Consider the following 16,716-nt stretch of genomic DNA (forward strand, 5'->3'; position numbering starts at 1 on the left):
CGTGAGGATCTCAGATGTGTCTGCAAGAGCCGAGTCCAGTGTGGGCAGCGCCACTATGCACACTCCCCACATCACTAATTGCTCTCCTGACGCTGTGGCTAACCACCCCTCCCCAAGCCTCATGGTGACAGCAGGGCAGACGTTCAACTGCCACCAGGCCTCCTGGCCCTCAGCTGGGCTCCTATTCTTGAAAGTGACATGTAGAAAAAAACCCGAAGACCTCTAGCTTCCAGGTCTTGGACCCATGATGCCTGCACTAGACCTCTTTGGCAGACAGGTGGCTGATACCCCAGCTGAGATGGTAGTGGGAGTGAAACCAAGACGCACAAGACCGAGCGGCAGTCTTACTGGCCCACGGAGCAAGTGAGAAAGCAGAGTGCCTTTGGGCAGGAGGCTTGCTGGTGGAGTGGGGTATACCTAATGTCCCTGTTGGCAGAGCTAAAAGAGCTTTATAGCACTTCCCTGGGCAGGGCCGAGGCCAGTCTGAGAGGCCAAGGGCCACACATGCATGAATGAGGGCACAGCAGAGGGAAGACTGTCCTGACTGAAGAACTATTTCCTGAACATGTTCCACTGGACTGTTAACCAGAAGGCTGGCAGTTCAAACCCACCAGCCACTCCTCAGAAGGAAAACTAAGCAACCTACTTCCATAGAGACACCGCCTCAGAAACCCAAAGAGGGGTCACTGGGAGTTGAACTGACTCGACAGCAATGAGGTTTTTTTTTTTTTTTTTAACTTCCCTAATAAACCCCATAATCGTAAGTACTGTCTGTGAGTTCTATGTACACACTGCAACAAATTATTAAGGCCAGGGGAGAAGTGCTGAATGTCGTGGGAGGGACAGTTGGTGTCAGCATTGATAAAAAGGCTGCAGAGAGGCGGCATGTCTAGCCTCATGGGAATAAGCCTTGGGCTACTGATGGACTCTGTCTCCTCCTCGTGAAGTCAGAGGAGGTCAGAAGATGCCACCCCCACGTTCTTTTTGCAACCCACAGTGAGAAAAAGAACTCGTGAGACACTCTGAACAAGCCAACTTCCTCCCCAAGTACAGATTCTCCCCAAGATCATGGACCCTGCTACCTACTCAGACTGGAGCCTGCAGGCTCAGCTAAGAGAAGGTGGTCCTTCTATCAATTTTCCCACAGAAACAGCACAGGCACAACCCAAGGAGCCGTCACTCAACGGCTATGCAGCCCCACCCCCATGCTGGCCCAGACGCAGCCCGGCCACCCAGCCCTGACGCCACCACAGCCTTACCCACAACGTCCAGCTTCTGCGTGTGCACCAGCCCCAGCACCTGCACCTGCCCAGAGGCCGTCTTCCTGCAAATACTGGCTCTGTCCGAGCAGCCAGAGGGGCCCTTGTATATCTTCTGACACAAGTTGATGTAGTACCTAAGAAACGACACCAGGGGGCAAGGAGAAGCAGAGTGGGTCAAGTCTCCAACGTTCTTGGTCAGAGGCTTTTCCATGACACTTCAGATAGACTATAGTTCTGAGAGCTAAGCATTCTCGTCACCTGAAGCAGGGGCTTCACAAAGGTTCACTCTTGGGGTGATCCTAACGTACGGGGTTCAGCAGAAAGAAGGGTGCTGGAGTTGGGGCAGGTGAAACTCTGGCAAGGGGGTCACCTTACGCAAATCCCTTACACGCCCCATGCTCCCACTGCCCCGCTCCAGCAAGGCCGCCACGCGCTTAGAGGGCCTGGTTACAGAGAGCACTCTACACAGCAAGCCACCATCACTGTACCCAACCTCAGGGCACTGCAGACCCCGAGACACTGGCCAGAGACCCCATGAAAGGTGACACATCTCCCCCACGCCCAGCCAGGGACCCTTCACAGAGAACTACCCTAGACTCCACTCCATCAGGCCAACAGCTGAACTGTGGCTTCTGCAGGCTCTGCTTCTGTTCACCAGAGGCGACGCTCACCCTTCTGCCATCATGGCCTATAGCACGTGAGGCTTGACGCCTCTGGATGGCTCCCGGGAGCAGTCCCAATTGATGCCACAGAACCTCCTGCCCCACCTTCCGACTCTGAGGTAAAACACCACAAACCAACTGCCGCCACCATGTCTCACGTTACTGCCTGGGAAGCGGGTAAAATGGCGGGCGCAGGGGCCCAGGTACTCACGAGGCACCACCGTGGACAAAGAACCAGGAGCCGGTGAGAGAGGAGAGCAGCCTGAGGTCATAGGTCTTGTGCTTCTGGATGAACTTGCACTCCATCTTCTTCGGAGGGCAGACCACCTTCGTCTTCCACTCAAAGGTCACTTCACAGCCACGAACCTCACTGAAGACCTGGGGCCACCCGATGTCGGCATCTTCGTCACACTTGAATATGATGGCCGACGTCCGGTGGCTGTTGGCTGGGGAGAAAGCAGCACAGGCAGTCAGAGCGCGGCCTGGGGCCCGAGGCTTGGTTTTCTTTTTTATTAATTGCAGTGAAATAGGTAGGACAGAACATTCGCTGTTTCAGCCAGCGTTAAGGGTCTAATTCAGTTAGTCATACTCACACACTGGGAGAGGCCACCACTGCCCCGTTTCCACAAACATTTTTACCACCCAAAGAGACACTCAGTCCTCATCACCAAGAACTCTCCTGAATACCACTGAGCGGCTTTTCCTCTGTGTACTTCCTGTCTGAGCTAGTTCAGGTCACACAGCATCTGCTCTCTGTGTCTGACCTATTCCACTCAGCATCACGTTTTCAGGTCCATTCATCGCTCTCTCTGGCTGACTGGTATGCCACTGCATGTACGTGTCACATTCTGTGTACCCACCCGTTTGCTGATGGACACTCGGGTTGTTTCCGCCTTCTGACTACTGCGCATGGTACTGCAATGAACGGGGGTGTACACGCGTCTGTCTGAGTCTCTGCCTTCGTGCCTTTTCAAGTCTGCTTTCACAGACCCAGGAGTGGAATCCCTGGGCTATAAGGTAACTCCAAGGAGCTCTGCTGGCACTCAGAGCAAGGCATTTGGCTGCTAACCAAAAGATGAGCAGTTCAAACCCACCAGCTGCTCTGCTGAAGAATACATGAGGCAGACTGCTTCTGTAAAGACGGCCAGCCTTGGAAACTCTATGGGGCAACTCCACCGTCCTCTAGGGTCGCTGTGAGGTGGACTCAACTCCACGGCAGTGGGTTTGATGTGGGCTTTGATTCTATGAAGACTGAAAGACTTGGAAACCCTCTGGGGCTTTTTTATGGTAATCCTGTTTAACTTTTTGGAGAATGCCAAACTGTTTGCCAGAACAGCTGCACCATTACACTCCCACCAGCCACGGACGGAGGTTCCAACGCTTGTCTTTACACTCCTTTCTCTCCCGAGCTTCACTTGGCCTCCCGGACTCCGCGACTCACCCAGCCTCTCCCACCACATGTGCCACATACGATCTGCCACGTATGTCCTATCTGCTGTGTGCATGCTGCCTGCCACGTATATCCCTCTCTGCCACATACCCCCCATCTCCCACCTATGTCCCATCTGCTGCCACGGCTATATCACACTGTCTCATTCATGAATCTTAACTCTGGATAGACCCAGTTCCTTCAGAGATCAGTGTCTCTTACAGTACTTCTTAATAACCGCACAGAGCCTTCTAGACAGGTATGCAATGACACTTAAAATGCTAATGAGAATAAAACATAAAAATAACAATAAAAATACCCATAGTTGGTGAGAAATGTTGAGTGCCAACCCATGGACTAGGAGAACTGTCACAGTAAGTCTCAAGACAAGCAGAGAGGTCCCTCGTAAATCCCACAGCCACAGTCCCCAGTGGATCCCACCTTGTCCCACGAGTCTTTCTAAGAATCAATGGTGCGTGCGTCTGCCTCATCTTGCTGCCCTCCAGAACCCACAAGGTGCCCCAGCATCAGTCTGATTCTTCCACGACACCAGACTCTAAGCACCAGAGGAGCAAGCCCGGCTCCCATTAGGTCTCCAGCCCTGCCCAGCGCCTGCCACACGGCGGAAAGCCAGTGGACAAGCCCACAGTCTTCCAGGACATTCACTGGCCACCCTCAAGGCCACAATTTTACAGGGGCACACGTGCAAGTCACCAGTGCCGACAGACAGGCATGTGGGCATAGCCCCTGAGCAGTGAGTGGGCCCAGCTGACACTAGCATCTGTGTCTCAACCCAGCGTTACCGTGGGCCCCCTCTCAGCTTCCACATGAAGTCTCATGCGTCAATTAAACTTGCTGTTTTGGTGGAAAACAGCCCTGACAAGAAAGTGAGATGGTCAGTGTGTGAACGAATGCTATAGAAACAGAAGCACGCCTGTTCGTTTGGAGATTTACAAGGGCCCTGCATCTCTGGGTGGCTGGCCCAGTGCACAGGTCACACCCCTTCCTACTCACAGTGCTTGCAGAACCCCCACTGGTGGTCGCGGTCGTAGTTCGAGGTGGTGGCACACCAGGGCCTCGGCCTCACCTCCACGGCACACTCCTCGTAGTTCTTCCCGTTGAATATGAACGGGAAGACACACGGGTCCCCATCTTCCGTTTCTGGAGAGGAGAAGGTCTCAGTGACACACACAGCAGCACCACATGGTCACCTACGAACACCTCACAGGACCCCCAAGGAGGCAGCCCAGCCCACACCACCACCTGACAGTGGCTCAGCTGTCATCTTGTTAGGGGCACTCTGAGCGCACTCCAAAGCACGAGCCAGGCACGCTCTGACCGCGTCTCGACTCAGTGCTTCACGTCAACGCCAAGCTGCCAGCCCTCACAGGGCTGGAATCTCAGCCTTGGCTTTTCCTGTTTCACGCTGACAAGGAATGTACCCTGCCCATGAAGAAGCCTTGCCTGGAGGGCAGCTGTCACCGTTGACGTAGCTCAGGATGACGGCCTCGTCCTGGTGCCTGTAGTCCAGCCTCATGGAGGCCAGCCGCCCAAACGAGGCTCCCTTGCTGCTGGAGAGCAGGCAGACGCCCCCGTCCTTGCAGCCGCCCTCGTCCAGGCCTGCGGCTGCGGTGCACACACCCACACTGTACGTGCGGGAGTCTCGTGTCACCTAGACAGACAGACAGACACCACGCTGGGTCCTGGGAATCCAGGGAAGAGGCCCGTCCCAACAGGATACGGGACCGTGCACGCAGCCGAGGCTGGTGTCTGTGTGCTGAGCACGGGAGCTGTGGTCACTGTCCTGCTCCCCGAGTCTAGGTCCTTCCTCTGCATGGGGGTCAGGATGAGGCACCTGGGTGACTCAGCACGGCCGCTGCGAGGGCACACAACTCCCCCACGCCCTGCCGAGTGTCCCTCCCCCCTGCTGGCTGCCCCTCCAGAGAGCGCAGCACGGACACAAGGCCTGGGCACGTGGCATGTGGTGAGGTAGCGGGGGGCCTCAGCTCCTTACCTGCACCAGGGGTGCCGTGGGGACCGAGTTAATGAGCAGAGTCAGATGCCGAGAGCACCTCCTGCACCCATGTGGTCTCCTGCCAGGCCCAGACCTGCTGTGCCCACTTTCAGGAGGGACCTCTCTTATAGGCACTGGAGAGCTGGCAGCAGAGCACAAAGCCCACCCTCACTACTGCCCACAGGGAGCTGGCATGCATGGCACAGTCCTTCGGGGGTTTGACTAAGCCAAGTCCAATCACTGGGCCTGAAGGCCTGAGTTCCCCAACCACAGGCGACCCAAGCCGATTCCTGGGCACAGTAAATAGTCCACAGACATGCCAGGCCACTGTACGGCCAGACGCACCCAGATCTCCAGTCTGGGGAGCGGGAGGGCCCACCTAACCTCCTCCATCCATGGCCTCCCTGGGCCCAAACGTCTGCCTCTTTATCTAAAAGTGAGGCTAGAGAAAAAGGGATCCCTTGGCCTCTAGTCCCCATACCATGCTGGCCACAGGCAGCGCTGGGAGAGACAACCTATGAGGCACCTACACAGAGACATACATGTGTGTTCCACACGTATGGTGCAGGACAAACAGGAACCGCTGTGTGACGCCACACACAAGACGAGCCCAGAGAGAAGATACGATCAAGACAGATACTAGGGCAGACGCTGCACACAATTCCACACGTGCATGACCAGCCTCCACACAGAGCTGCCATGGCTCATATGCCGCCAGCCCAGGCTGCACGGGGAACTGTCATGGGAGGAGGAAGCACCAGGCCATGGCCCCTCACTAGATGTGGGTCCCGTGTGTGTCCCCGAGCCTCCTCGCTTATTCTCCATTCACAACACAAAAGGACTCACTGCCCACCTGAGCAGTCATTCCAAGCTCGTTAAAGCCTGTACGCAGAGACACCTGAAGCTGTGAGGGTCAGTGTGAGTGCTGCCTGTGGTCAGCTACCCAGACAGTCCAGGACCCTGACATGCTGGTCTGTGAACCCAACACCAGTGCGGAGGCCAGCACCCCCAGACGCTGTCTCTAAGGGCAGCCCACGCTAGGGTGATAATGAGGATCACAAAAGGCCCACATGCTCACCGCAGGGCACCGCCCATTCCCGGGCCACGACCCACATACTTGCCACAGGGCACCGCTTGTTCCTGGGACCCACACACTCACCGCAGGGCACTGCCCGTTCCCGGGGCCACGACCCACATGCTCACCGCAGGGCACCGCCTGTTTCCGGGACCCACACGCTCACCACGGGGTGCCACCTCTTCCCGAGACCCACATGCTTACCGCAGGGCACTGCCCGTTCCCGGGACCCACAAGCTCACTACGGGGTGCTACCTGTTCCCGAGACCCACACGCTGACCGCAGGGCACCGCCTGTTCCCGGGACGATAATGCCCACACAAGATGGCAGTGCTCTGGGCGGGTCCCAGTACCTTGAAGGTGCTGGTGGACAGGCTGGACAGGTTGAAGCTGTAGTAGAGCTGTTCGTCGGTCAGCGAGCAGCCCTCTGTCTGCACGTTGTCCGGACACATGAGCGGGGTCTCCCACTCAAACACGAAGTCACAGTCGCTGGTCCTCAGCAGCTTGGGCGTTCCCTGGTGAAGAACAGAGACTGTCCAAGCCCACGCTCGGCAGTGCGCCAGGCCTTCTGTGCTCACGCTGAGCAATCCAAGCTGTCACTATGACCCCACGGGAGTGAGGACAAGGGCGGCCTCCTCGCAGGGGCACCCCACTCCTACCTAAGTGCCACCGGGGCCACAGGCTCCCGCTCCCAGCACACACGGCGCCCAGGAAAAATGCCCTGACCAATGCGTGCTCTGTGTACACCCCACACTGGCCTTGGGGTGGGCAGGGGGCACCAGGAGCAGCTGCAAGGAACCAGCACCACCCCCACCCACACACAGCCAGGAACCCCTCAGTGTCCCCAGATCACCGCATCACCTTTACTAAAGAAGACAAAAACAGAAAGAGAAAGAGAGAGCCACTCAGTGTCCCTGCTACAAGTGCAAAGAAGAAAATCAGTAAAACCAGTTGACACCAAGTCTTCGCCACCTCACAGTGACCCCGTGTGTGTCCGAGTAGAACTGTGCACATGGGATTCCCGGGGGGTGGGCTTTCAGAAGCAGAACGCCAGGCCTGTCTTCCGAGGCACCTCTGGGTGGAAATGAGGACAAGGACAGCCAAGGCCCCACTGCGAGGCTCTCAGAACTAGGGAGCCCTGCCCCAAGGCTGCAGCATGGCAGACATCCAATAGACGGCCTGAATATTTCTGAGAGCAGGCACTCGTCCTTCCTCAGTCACCAACAGCAGGGACCGCTGTGGCAGCTGTCGGCAGTGGCACTTTCAATTGCTGCCACATCCCTTTCTTCCGTAAACTCTGTATTTGCACTAAGGGTGAAAACCACAGGGGAGGAAAACCCTTTAAAAATCTTTCCAGAACTGAACACACGTTCAGAGTGGGGCCGCACATTTCCAAAAGCAGCTCAGCACCGGTCACGCTCCGTTGCAGCAGCTCTCCGACACCAATCACACTCCGGTTGCAGCGGCTCAACACTGGTCACGCCCCAGGCGCAGCAGCTCTAAGGACCGGCTGGGGTGCAGTACGGTCTCTGCCAAGCGGCCGCGCCCAGGAGCCAAGCACAGCCACCCGGAACTGCTCTGGCAGCGTGAGGTACTCAAGCACTCCTCAGTAAGAGCGGGGCCTTCAGAAGAAAGAAAGGCCCCTCTAACTCTGACAGTGGACGCCTAAGGGTTAGTCTCCATCTGCCCCAGACCGTGTGTTACAGATGCAAACCGACGACGCACAGAAACATGCAATTACACACACAGTAAGGAAGAACTGACTGAATACACACGCTAACCTCCTTGGTAACGCAGACATCTCGTGACACGCTAGCCTTCAGGACCGTGATGTGAGGTCTTGGAGGGACCGTGGCCTCTACGGGCAGCAGCCTACCCAGACAGCAAGGGCTTGTCTTGGTGTCGCCTTGCTCCATGTCTGCACTGCCCTGTTTGTTAGGCTGAGGCCACGTCGCTCACTGTCACTGTCAACACCCTCACAGCTGGTAGTATCATCCCCCACCCTTCACAAACCTGCGACAGGTCATGAGATCAGAACATGTTCACTGCAATGACACACCACCACAGGGAACCAGAGCTAGTATCTGAATTCCAGGGGTCCAAGGGGCCTCTGAAATCACTAGGATTTTTAGGACGCAAGTTTATTTATGTTACAAACATACACACACACACACACAAATACATACACACATGCACATATACACATACATGCATATGTACACATGCGTACACATAGGCATACATACACATATACCTATGCACACACACATACATCTGCACGTACACATACACGTCTGTGCAAATGTATGTACACATGCATACACACGCACATACATGTGCACGTGTGCATGCATATAGCCATGTGTGCATACACACAGATACACACACACACTCGAGAGTTCCATCTTGTTAAAGTCTCGCAAGCCTCTCTGCACAAAGCCTGCCTGCTCTCTCAGTATGTGTGCACTCGTTCCCACAATGCTTTGGGACTGTTCGGATGCACCAGTGATGTGCCTGCCACTATGCTATCCCAGGCCCACACCGTGACGAAGGGCATCCCTAAACCCAGACTGTGGGTCATGGGTACCCAGCTACGGCCCAGTACTTGCACTCCAGCCTGCAGACTCTGGACAGGGGCACACTTACCATGCTCACGCCTCTCTTACAGTGAAAAGCAATGAGGGAGGTGTAGTTGAAGTGCTTGTCCTCGGCACAAGGTGTGGTACTTTCAAAATTCATGTAAACTTCATTTGCTGTGGGGTTGAGTATTGGAGGGCCTGTGATTCGGCCAATGTCCTAAACAAAGAACAAAAAGCACCAGGGTTTCAGGTTCTAATGATGCCCAAGGTTTGCAGAACAAGACCGACACAGCTCTGCAGATATTAAACCCCATCATCTCTGCACCCGAGAGGGCAACCAAGGAACTGGGTTCAAGTCAATCACCTGTGAGTCTGATCGGGAGAAGTGACACAGAGACACCAGGGGCCTGTAAGTCTGAGCTTTGATCCTAAGGGTGAGGACCATGCTTCCATTTCTACCTACACACAGTTTCCCGAGATTGTCTCCCTCCAAGGCTCTGTGCCCTGACTCTGATGGGAGGAAGCTACATCCAGACCAGAACACTCCCCATGTGGCCTGTCTCCTCCTCCCCAGACTGCAGCAGCAGTGACCCAGTACGGTCAGTGGGAAAGGCTCATGGTGTGTTTGCATTGTTTAGTACAGCATCTCACAGACAGTGGCTGTTCAGTAAATACTGCTGAGTGACTAAACAAACAAATGAATAAAAGCAATAAACAAAGAAAAGCAGTAAGTGAACAGTCAGGAATGGGGGCATGTGTGCACATGTATGTATGTGTGTATGTGTGTGTCTATGTGTGAACACATGCACATATATGTTTATGTGTGACTGAATATGCATGTATACACACATAACTGTGTGTACATGTATGTGCTGTATATGTGTGTGTTATATATGAGACTGTATATGTGGGGGGTATTACATGTGTGTGTGCTCAGCTGGTGAGTAGTTAGGAATGAGACACACACGTGCATCTCCCATGATTTTGTTTGTTAACTATGAGGCCTTTCCCACATCACTGTAGGGCACATACTGAATGTTCATCAAAACACAACCTCATCTCCAATTAAGGAACTAAGCGTAAGACCCTGACACACAGCAGTCAAGCAGGATACACAGCCGTCACCCCTCTGAGCAATGCTTTGCCATCCAGGGTCCCAGTCTTGCTGCTGGATAGACGTTACCCAAGCACCTCCCATTCAGGGTCCCTCAACTCAGGCCCACACTTCCCACGTAGCTACAGCTTTGCTAGATTCCTAATTAGTCTCTCGGTTTCTCGTGCTGCTATAATAGAGATACTACAGGTGGATGGCTTGAACAAACAGGAACTTGTTCTTCTATAGGTTAGGCAGCTAGAAGTCCTTCAGGGTGCTGGCTCTAGCAGCTGGGTGAAGGCCCCTGGACCTTGGGCTTCAGCTCTGCCTCCTACTCCAGGCCCTCTCACTGGAGCTAGAGGCTCTTCCTCACTCACGCAGCTGCTGGCTGCTGAGACTGACAAACACAAGATAGACAGGTAAAACGGCACAATCCCCACCCAGATCAGCAGACAACACTGCAAACCACTGGTTCAAGTTCAAGATCAGCAGGCAACGTGGCAGGTCAGACTCAGCCACGGGAAGTGTCCACATGTGTCAAAAACTAGAGACCTTTCTCAAAGCTTCCCCATATGTACTGAAAGCAGGCCACGCCCTGAAGGCAACTACTTAGCTGCTCACCGCAGATTCCACCATGGAGGTGATTACAGTCTCATCACGGGGGGAATAACCACATCCAGCTGCCCAGCCACTCAAAACCATGGCCCAGCCAAGCTGACACACAAGCTTAACTACCACATTATAGCCAAGCTCCCCACCCACTCCCCATGGTTCTCCTCGCCAATGACACAATGTCCACCTTTTAAAAGGACATCGAACCACTTTACAGGAGGCTTCACTACTTAAAGGATATAGAAAGAAATAGGACAGATGACTCTTGAGACACCTTTCAAGTAATAACACACAGTTGTTGTTGTTGTTGTTGTTGTTATGTGCCGTCGAGTCGGCCCCGACTCATAGCGACCCCTCCTTGGGTTTCCGAGGCAGTATCACTACGGAAGTAGGATTGCCCAACCTTCCTTCCGAGGAGTGGCTGGTGGGTTTGAACCGCCAGCCGTCTGGTTAGCAAGCAAGTGTCTTAGCCACTATGCTACCAGAGCTCCCTAACCCTAACCCTAACCCTAACCCTAAATAACACACAGTAGGAACTGTGAAGTCGATTTTCAAAAATCCAAATCTATATTAATATGCTAGTATCTAACCCAAACCTTCCCTTCAGAATTTTTTGCTTTCTATAAGCAAACCTGAGCTTACCCTTCATCTTAACTCAGCACAAAAAAAAAGCTCTAACTACACAGGCAGGCATAACAAGGACCCCAGATCTGCCACTGGCCTTTCTCACCACAATGTCTCTCTTGATCTGAGTTGGACCCAGCCTTCCCAACATGACCAAAGGTGTGGATCTACACACGTGTTCACATCTCCTTCCCTGACTCACAGGCTTCCTGGTACCGTTACAGGCTGACAGCTCAACTCTCAAGTCCTGACAGCCAGGCTCCCTGACACACGACATCCCAGCTTCTCTCTCCACCCTCTCAGCCTGAAAGCAAGAAACTCAACACCAAGTCCTCACGCAATCTCACAAAACCTGCTTCTGCCCTTGGACGTCCCCCACTTACAATGGGGGACCCGTCGACAGGGACTTTGCACACAGCTGCCCCGGCAGGACACGCCACCCCGTGGATCGGGTTCAGCGGCTGGCAGATGTTGATGTAGAAGTCGGGGTTGGTGTCAGAGCCGTCATCCTCGCTCTCGTCAAACGCTTCATAGCCGCCCGTGCGGTGGATCAGTGGGGACAAGTCGATGATGGAGCTGCCGTTCTTGACCGAACACTCCATCTGGAAAAGACCGCGTTTGAGTCCCTGTAAAATTCCACTAAGTCACTCGTAAGAAGCTAAGGAGTTTACACATTCAGCTGCTAACAGAAAGCTGGAGGTTCACGTCTCCCCAGAGGCATCTCCGAAGAAAGGCCTGGGGACTGACTTCTGAAAACTAAGCCACTGAAAACCCTAAGCAGCACAGTTCTGACACGTGGTGGCCCTGAGTTGGGATGGACTTGGTGGCAACAGGGTCAGTTTGGCCGGTAAAGAGCGTAAAAGCTTAAAAAAAAAAAAAAACATCAAGAGTGGGCTGAAGTCCTAAAACGTTTGGTCACACAGCACCGGACGCTTCTGCCACCGTGATCACTGGGGCAGGCGCAAGTGGGTGGGATACACCGGGGATCCTCCAGGAAGCAGTGAGTCACGGCAGTGACAAGGCTGGGAACCAGGGCCGGCCCGCCTTTCTCAGCGCAGGGCTCACAGCTGGCCAGGCCCCTCAGCTCGGCCTGCGCCCGCCACCAACTTACCACTTGCTCGCAGGCCAGTGGCGTGTGCCAGGAGAAGAAGAGGGTGCAGGTCTGCTTGTCCAGAGAGATGAGCATGGGCTGGTTGGTCGGGCCCGTCTCCGGCCGGCACACGAAGCTGATGACGCTCTTGTAACTCAGGCCCAGCTTCGAAGGACAAGGGGAGCCGTCCTCATAGACCAGCTGCAGCACCTGATCCACGTAGGTGAGCCTCTTGTTGGCCTTGCCCACACTGATTCTGGTCTGGCCGAAGCAGGCACCTGGAACACGGGACGGGTGGGGTCGATCAGGAACACACAGGACAGCCCCAACACGTCTGCAGCACAGACTGGAACGCTGCTGATTCCCTGGTGAGCACGTTCTGCAAGACCAGACTTCCAAATTCACAGCCAAATGTGCTGTTGCTTACGGCAGCCCGGATGTGCTAACGCTGTGTGTCTACTCTTTTCTCTCTCAGCCACTCTTGGCCACTCGAGCTGAGTCAGGCGGGACCAGGAAGCTTTTATAACTCCACGTTCAGTGCACCGATTTTACCACAGAAATGAGAAAGGCTAAAGCCACCTCCAGCGGCCAGAAGCCCCGGCACTCACCCACGCCAGGAGAGCAGTTTTCATTCTCCCCACAGACGCTGATGTAGACGAGGCCCTTCTCACTATAGGCAGCAGTGTAACCAGTTCTGCCACTCAAAGAGGTCAGATCAAACAGGTGCCCTGTGAGGAACAGGGAAGGGGACACAGTGACTGTACGAGACACGAGACCAAGACACCTGTCACCCCTGTGCTCACACACGGACTGCATCTTACCGTCAGGACTTCTGCCTTGGTGCCACAAGTCACTGCCCTTTAACCCATCACTACTGAGTCAATTGCGCCCCATGGAGACCCCATGTGTTACAGGGCAGAACTGTGCTCTGTAGGGTTTTCCTGGCTATAATTTTCACAAAACCACATTGCCAGGCCTTCTCTCTGCGGCACTGTTCAGTGGGCTTAAACCGGCAACCTTACAGTTACTAGTGCAAGCCGTGCATGCTACCCTTTCACTGATGCAGCCCAGGGAGATGCTCCTGAGGGGCCAGTCCACACCATGGGCCTTCGGTCCCCAAAGGTATGAGTAACCGATCCCCACTTGTCCCCAGGAGAGAGGCTCACAGCATCTTCCTTGACACAACAGCCCTTAGGACTCCGATGGACTGGGAGACCCCAACAGCGTCCCACTACCTCTGCCGACAGCCCTCCTCCTGCATGCCCTGTGTCTCTGGTACAAACAACACAGCTGCCTGTCTGCATCCTGTCAACTCTGAGAAGAACTGGGTATGGGACCCTGGAGCTTGTGTGGCTGTGGGCCTGTGAGGCAAGCCCTGGCCAGGGTCACAGAGAGAATGGCCTCAGGGAGACAGCATACACGCTTCCACAGAGGAGAGGCGTAAGCAGACATGATCAGCAGATCCAAGAGAAAGGCCAAACGTGTACAATGATGAGCCGTTCCTAGGGGGCCAGCCAACCACGCTTGCTCAAGGCCTCACCACGGCAGGGGTGGCGACTGTGAGAGGCCATGTAAGGCCTTGCTCTCAGCAGGGGTGGCGACTGTGAGAGGCCTGACCGCGGCAGGACTGGCAACCACGCGGGCCTCACCATGGCGGGGCTGGCGACCACACAAGGCCTCACCTGTGGCAGGGTTGGTAACTTGGCAGTTGTCATGCACGTTGCTCCTCACAGGACAAGCGGCAGGCGTGGGCCAGGAGAAGGTGTACTCGCAGTCCTCCACGGCGCTGATGAACATGGGCCTGGAATTCTACAGCCAAGACAAAGAGTTCCCACGTGAGGGCTGCTGTACACAGAAACTCCAACTGACCTCAAGCCAAGGTTGAGCCTCTCCGCAAAGCTCTGAGCACAGGGCCTTTCCACTTCCCTGTCTTTACGGGGTGAGGGGCAAGTTTAGGAAACCAAAGGGTCACAAGTGTTCTTGAGATACCACTGGGGACTTGAAACAGGGGCTTCAACTAACCCAGAGGCTGAAAGCCTACTGGGGAGGCCAGGAAGGGTTTCCCAAGACTAAAGCACACAACACGGGTGTGTGTGGGGGTCAGGAGGGCAAAGGCTGTCAAAGGGGTATCATGAGCACTGAATGAACACCTTATTAAATTCTGGAAAACAAGCGAACGGAAATCTGCTATGGACAAAGCAAATGGGGCCGCCAACAGAACCAGCAGTTAATGTCAGTAACCCATCCACCTGCGTGGGCTCAGGCTTGCTCTGGGTTCTCAGTCGATTACCATCCGCACAGAACGTTAACACCGCTCTCCTACCTCCTTACGGATGAACCCGATATTTGGCTTGGCTGCCAGCTATGACAAGCCCTGCTGGTTCCCCTCCTAGGGACTCGGGCTCACACAGAACCCAGCACAAGCCCCTCTGTTCCTCCCTCCCCATAAGCCTCTCTGTCACATACTGAGCTGAGAAAGTCCACCAGGCCTGGTTCCAGGCCCCAGAAGCCCAGTGGTCTAGTTTAAACTCTGTACATTCTTCCCTCAGAGAAAACTTCAGTGCCTCCTGTCAGGAGGGCAGCCCTGAGCGTCCTGTGCCCTGGGCTCCTCCTACCCCACCTGCTGGCCACAGACGTTGAGAGCCAGGTCACCCACCCTCATAGTTAGTGGGTAGTCCAGACTGGCCTTTTTCCCTAAACTTAGCTGTGACTCGGACCACACGTAATCAGACACTGGTCTTCTCCGGGATTTCACAGACAGCCTTGCTGTGGTGAAAACCATCCAAGAGAAACCATGAATTCAGCTGAAGCCTGCTTTAAGTGCTGCATACCAACCAACCAGGGGACAAAGTCAGTCATAAAGATGGTCTCCAACCACAGCACCTACAACAGGCCAGGAAGGAGTGCAGACTCACTCTCTCAACCATGCAACAATTTGGTAAGTCCAATACAGCTGGTGTGAGGATGACTAAGCTATTACAGTAACTGAGTGATTAGCCACACAGCTGGGCCTGAGAGCATACCATCCAAAGCAGGTCTGTCCAACCTTCCACTCTTTGCCAGCTTCCCCCATAGACACAAAGGGCATGTGGTCAACCTCAGTCTGCTGTACAGCCTTGCACTCAAATGTGAGAGAGAAGCAGCTGATATGAAAGTCAGAGTTGCCCGGTCGGGCATCTGAGGCGATGGGGAAGAAACTGCTTCCACGGACTGAGAACAAGGCTCGCCTCACTCACTGCTGAGCTAAGTTGCTGACAACATTTGAGCTCACACCCTCTGGCAAACAGGGACACTGGACTCACAGACCCTCAGATCTGGGCTGTTGCCAAGGCTGTGGCCAGGAGGGCTCCGTCATGAGGAGGGCTCTGTCAGTGGGGGGGTATGTTACTGGGGGGTCTGTCATGAGAAGGGCTCTGTCACTGGGGGGATATATCACTAGAAAGGCTCTGTCAGTAGGGGGTTATGGCACTGGGGGGTACATCACTGAGGGGATACGTCATGAGGAGGCCTGTCACTGGGGGGATATATCACTAGGAAGGCTCTGTCAGTAGGGGGTTATGCCACTGGGGGGTACGTCACTGAGGGGATACGTCATGAGGAGGGCTCTGTCACTAGGAGGCATGTATCACTTGGAAGGCTCTGTCAGTAGGGGAATGTCACTAGGAGGGATATGTCACTGGGGGAGTATGTCACAAGGAGGGCTGTCACTCACCACCTGGCTTTTGCTGCAGGTTAACCGGATGGTAGTTGACCTTTTCCGAATCTGGTCTGGACACAAGTCCCCATCCACGTACTTCAGGACAATTGAGTCATCTCTCCATTGAGGGCCGTCCCTCACCCGGCCGAGGTTCACAGCCTTGGAGCCATTCTGCAGACAGACAGCTGCTTCCAGGGGGCATGGCTCTACAACACAAGTGGTATGATTACGTTCACTCCAGTGGTTTTCCATCAAGAATGTATCCAGCGAGCAAGGAAGGGCAGACACACCAGGAACTGCAAGCCACTACAAAGTATCTGCTGCGTCGTTGCACAAGTCAGATCACAGTGGTCCCAACATGAGTTCTCACTCATGTCAATGCTGCCTCACCACAGAGCGGGTAGGCCTGGGGGTGAGAACCCAATGCACAGGCGGTTTAAGGTATTTGTGAACACCACCTAAGATGGAGCCAAAATATCTAGATGGAGCCAATGTCCTTATTCAAGATATTTCCAAGAACTCTGCCAAACAATGAATAACTCAATTCTAGAAACATCTGTGAGATGCTGGGTGAAGGACC

The 16,716-nt window shown here is 54.5% G+C and overlaps 1 protein-coding gene across 1 annotated transcript in view; it reads right to left on the reverse strand.

The window, feature by feature from the left end:
- Positions 1-16,716, reverse strand: part of IGF2R (insulin like growth factor 2 receptor) — a 99,267-nt gene that overhangs the window by 10,498 nt on the left and 72,053 nt on the right. The window contains exons 31-41 of the mRNA XM_007945287.1: positions 16,152-16,342; positions 14,122-14,248; positions 13,048-13,167; positions 12,461-12,717; positions 11,733-11,951; positions 9,088-9,237; positions 6,795-6,956; positions 4,818-5,025; positions 4,368-4,514; positions 2,136-2,370; positions 1,260-1,396 (exon numbers count right to left, since the gene is read on the reverse strand). Coding sequence (XP_007943478.1) covers positions 1,260-1,396; positions 2,136-2,370; positions 4,368-4,514; positions 4,818-5,025; positions 6,795-6,956; positions 9,088-9,237; positions 11,733-11,951; positions 12,461-12,717; positions 13,048-13,167; positions 14,122-14,248; positions 16,152-16,342 — 1,953 coding nt within the window. The remainder of the gene's footprint in view (positions 1-1,259; positions 1,397-2,135; positions 2,371-4,367; positions 4,515-4,817; positions 5,026-6,794; positions 6,957-9,087; positions 9,238-11,732; positions 11,952-12,460; positions 12,718-13,047; positions 13,168-14,121; positions 14,249-16,151; positions 16,343-16,716) is intronic.

This window comes from Orycteropus afer, unplaced genomic scaffold, assembly GCF_000298275.1.
Source record: "Orycteropus afer afer isolate SDZICR_OR568_19922 unplaced genomic scaffold, OryAfe1.0 scaffold00135, whole genome shotgun sequence".
Taxonomy (NCBI): domain Eukaryota; kingdom Metazoa; phylum Chordata; class Mammalia; order Tubulidentata; family Orycteropodidae; genus Orycteropus; species Orycteropus afer.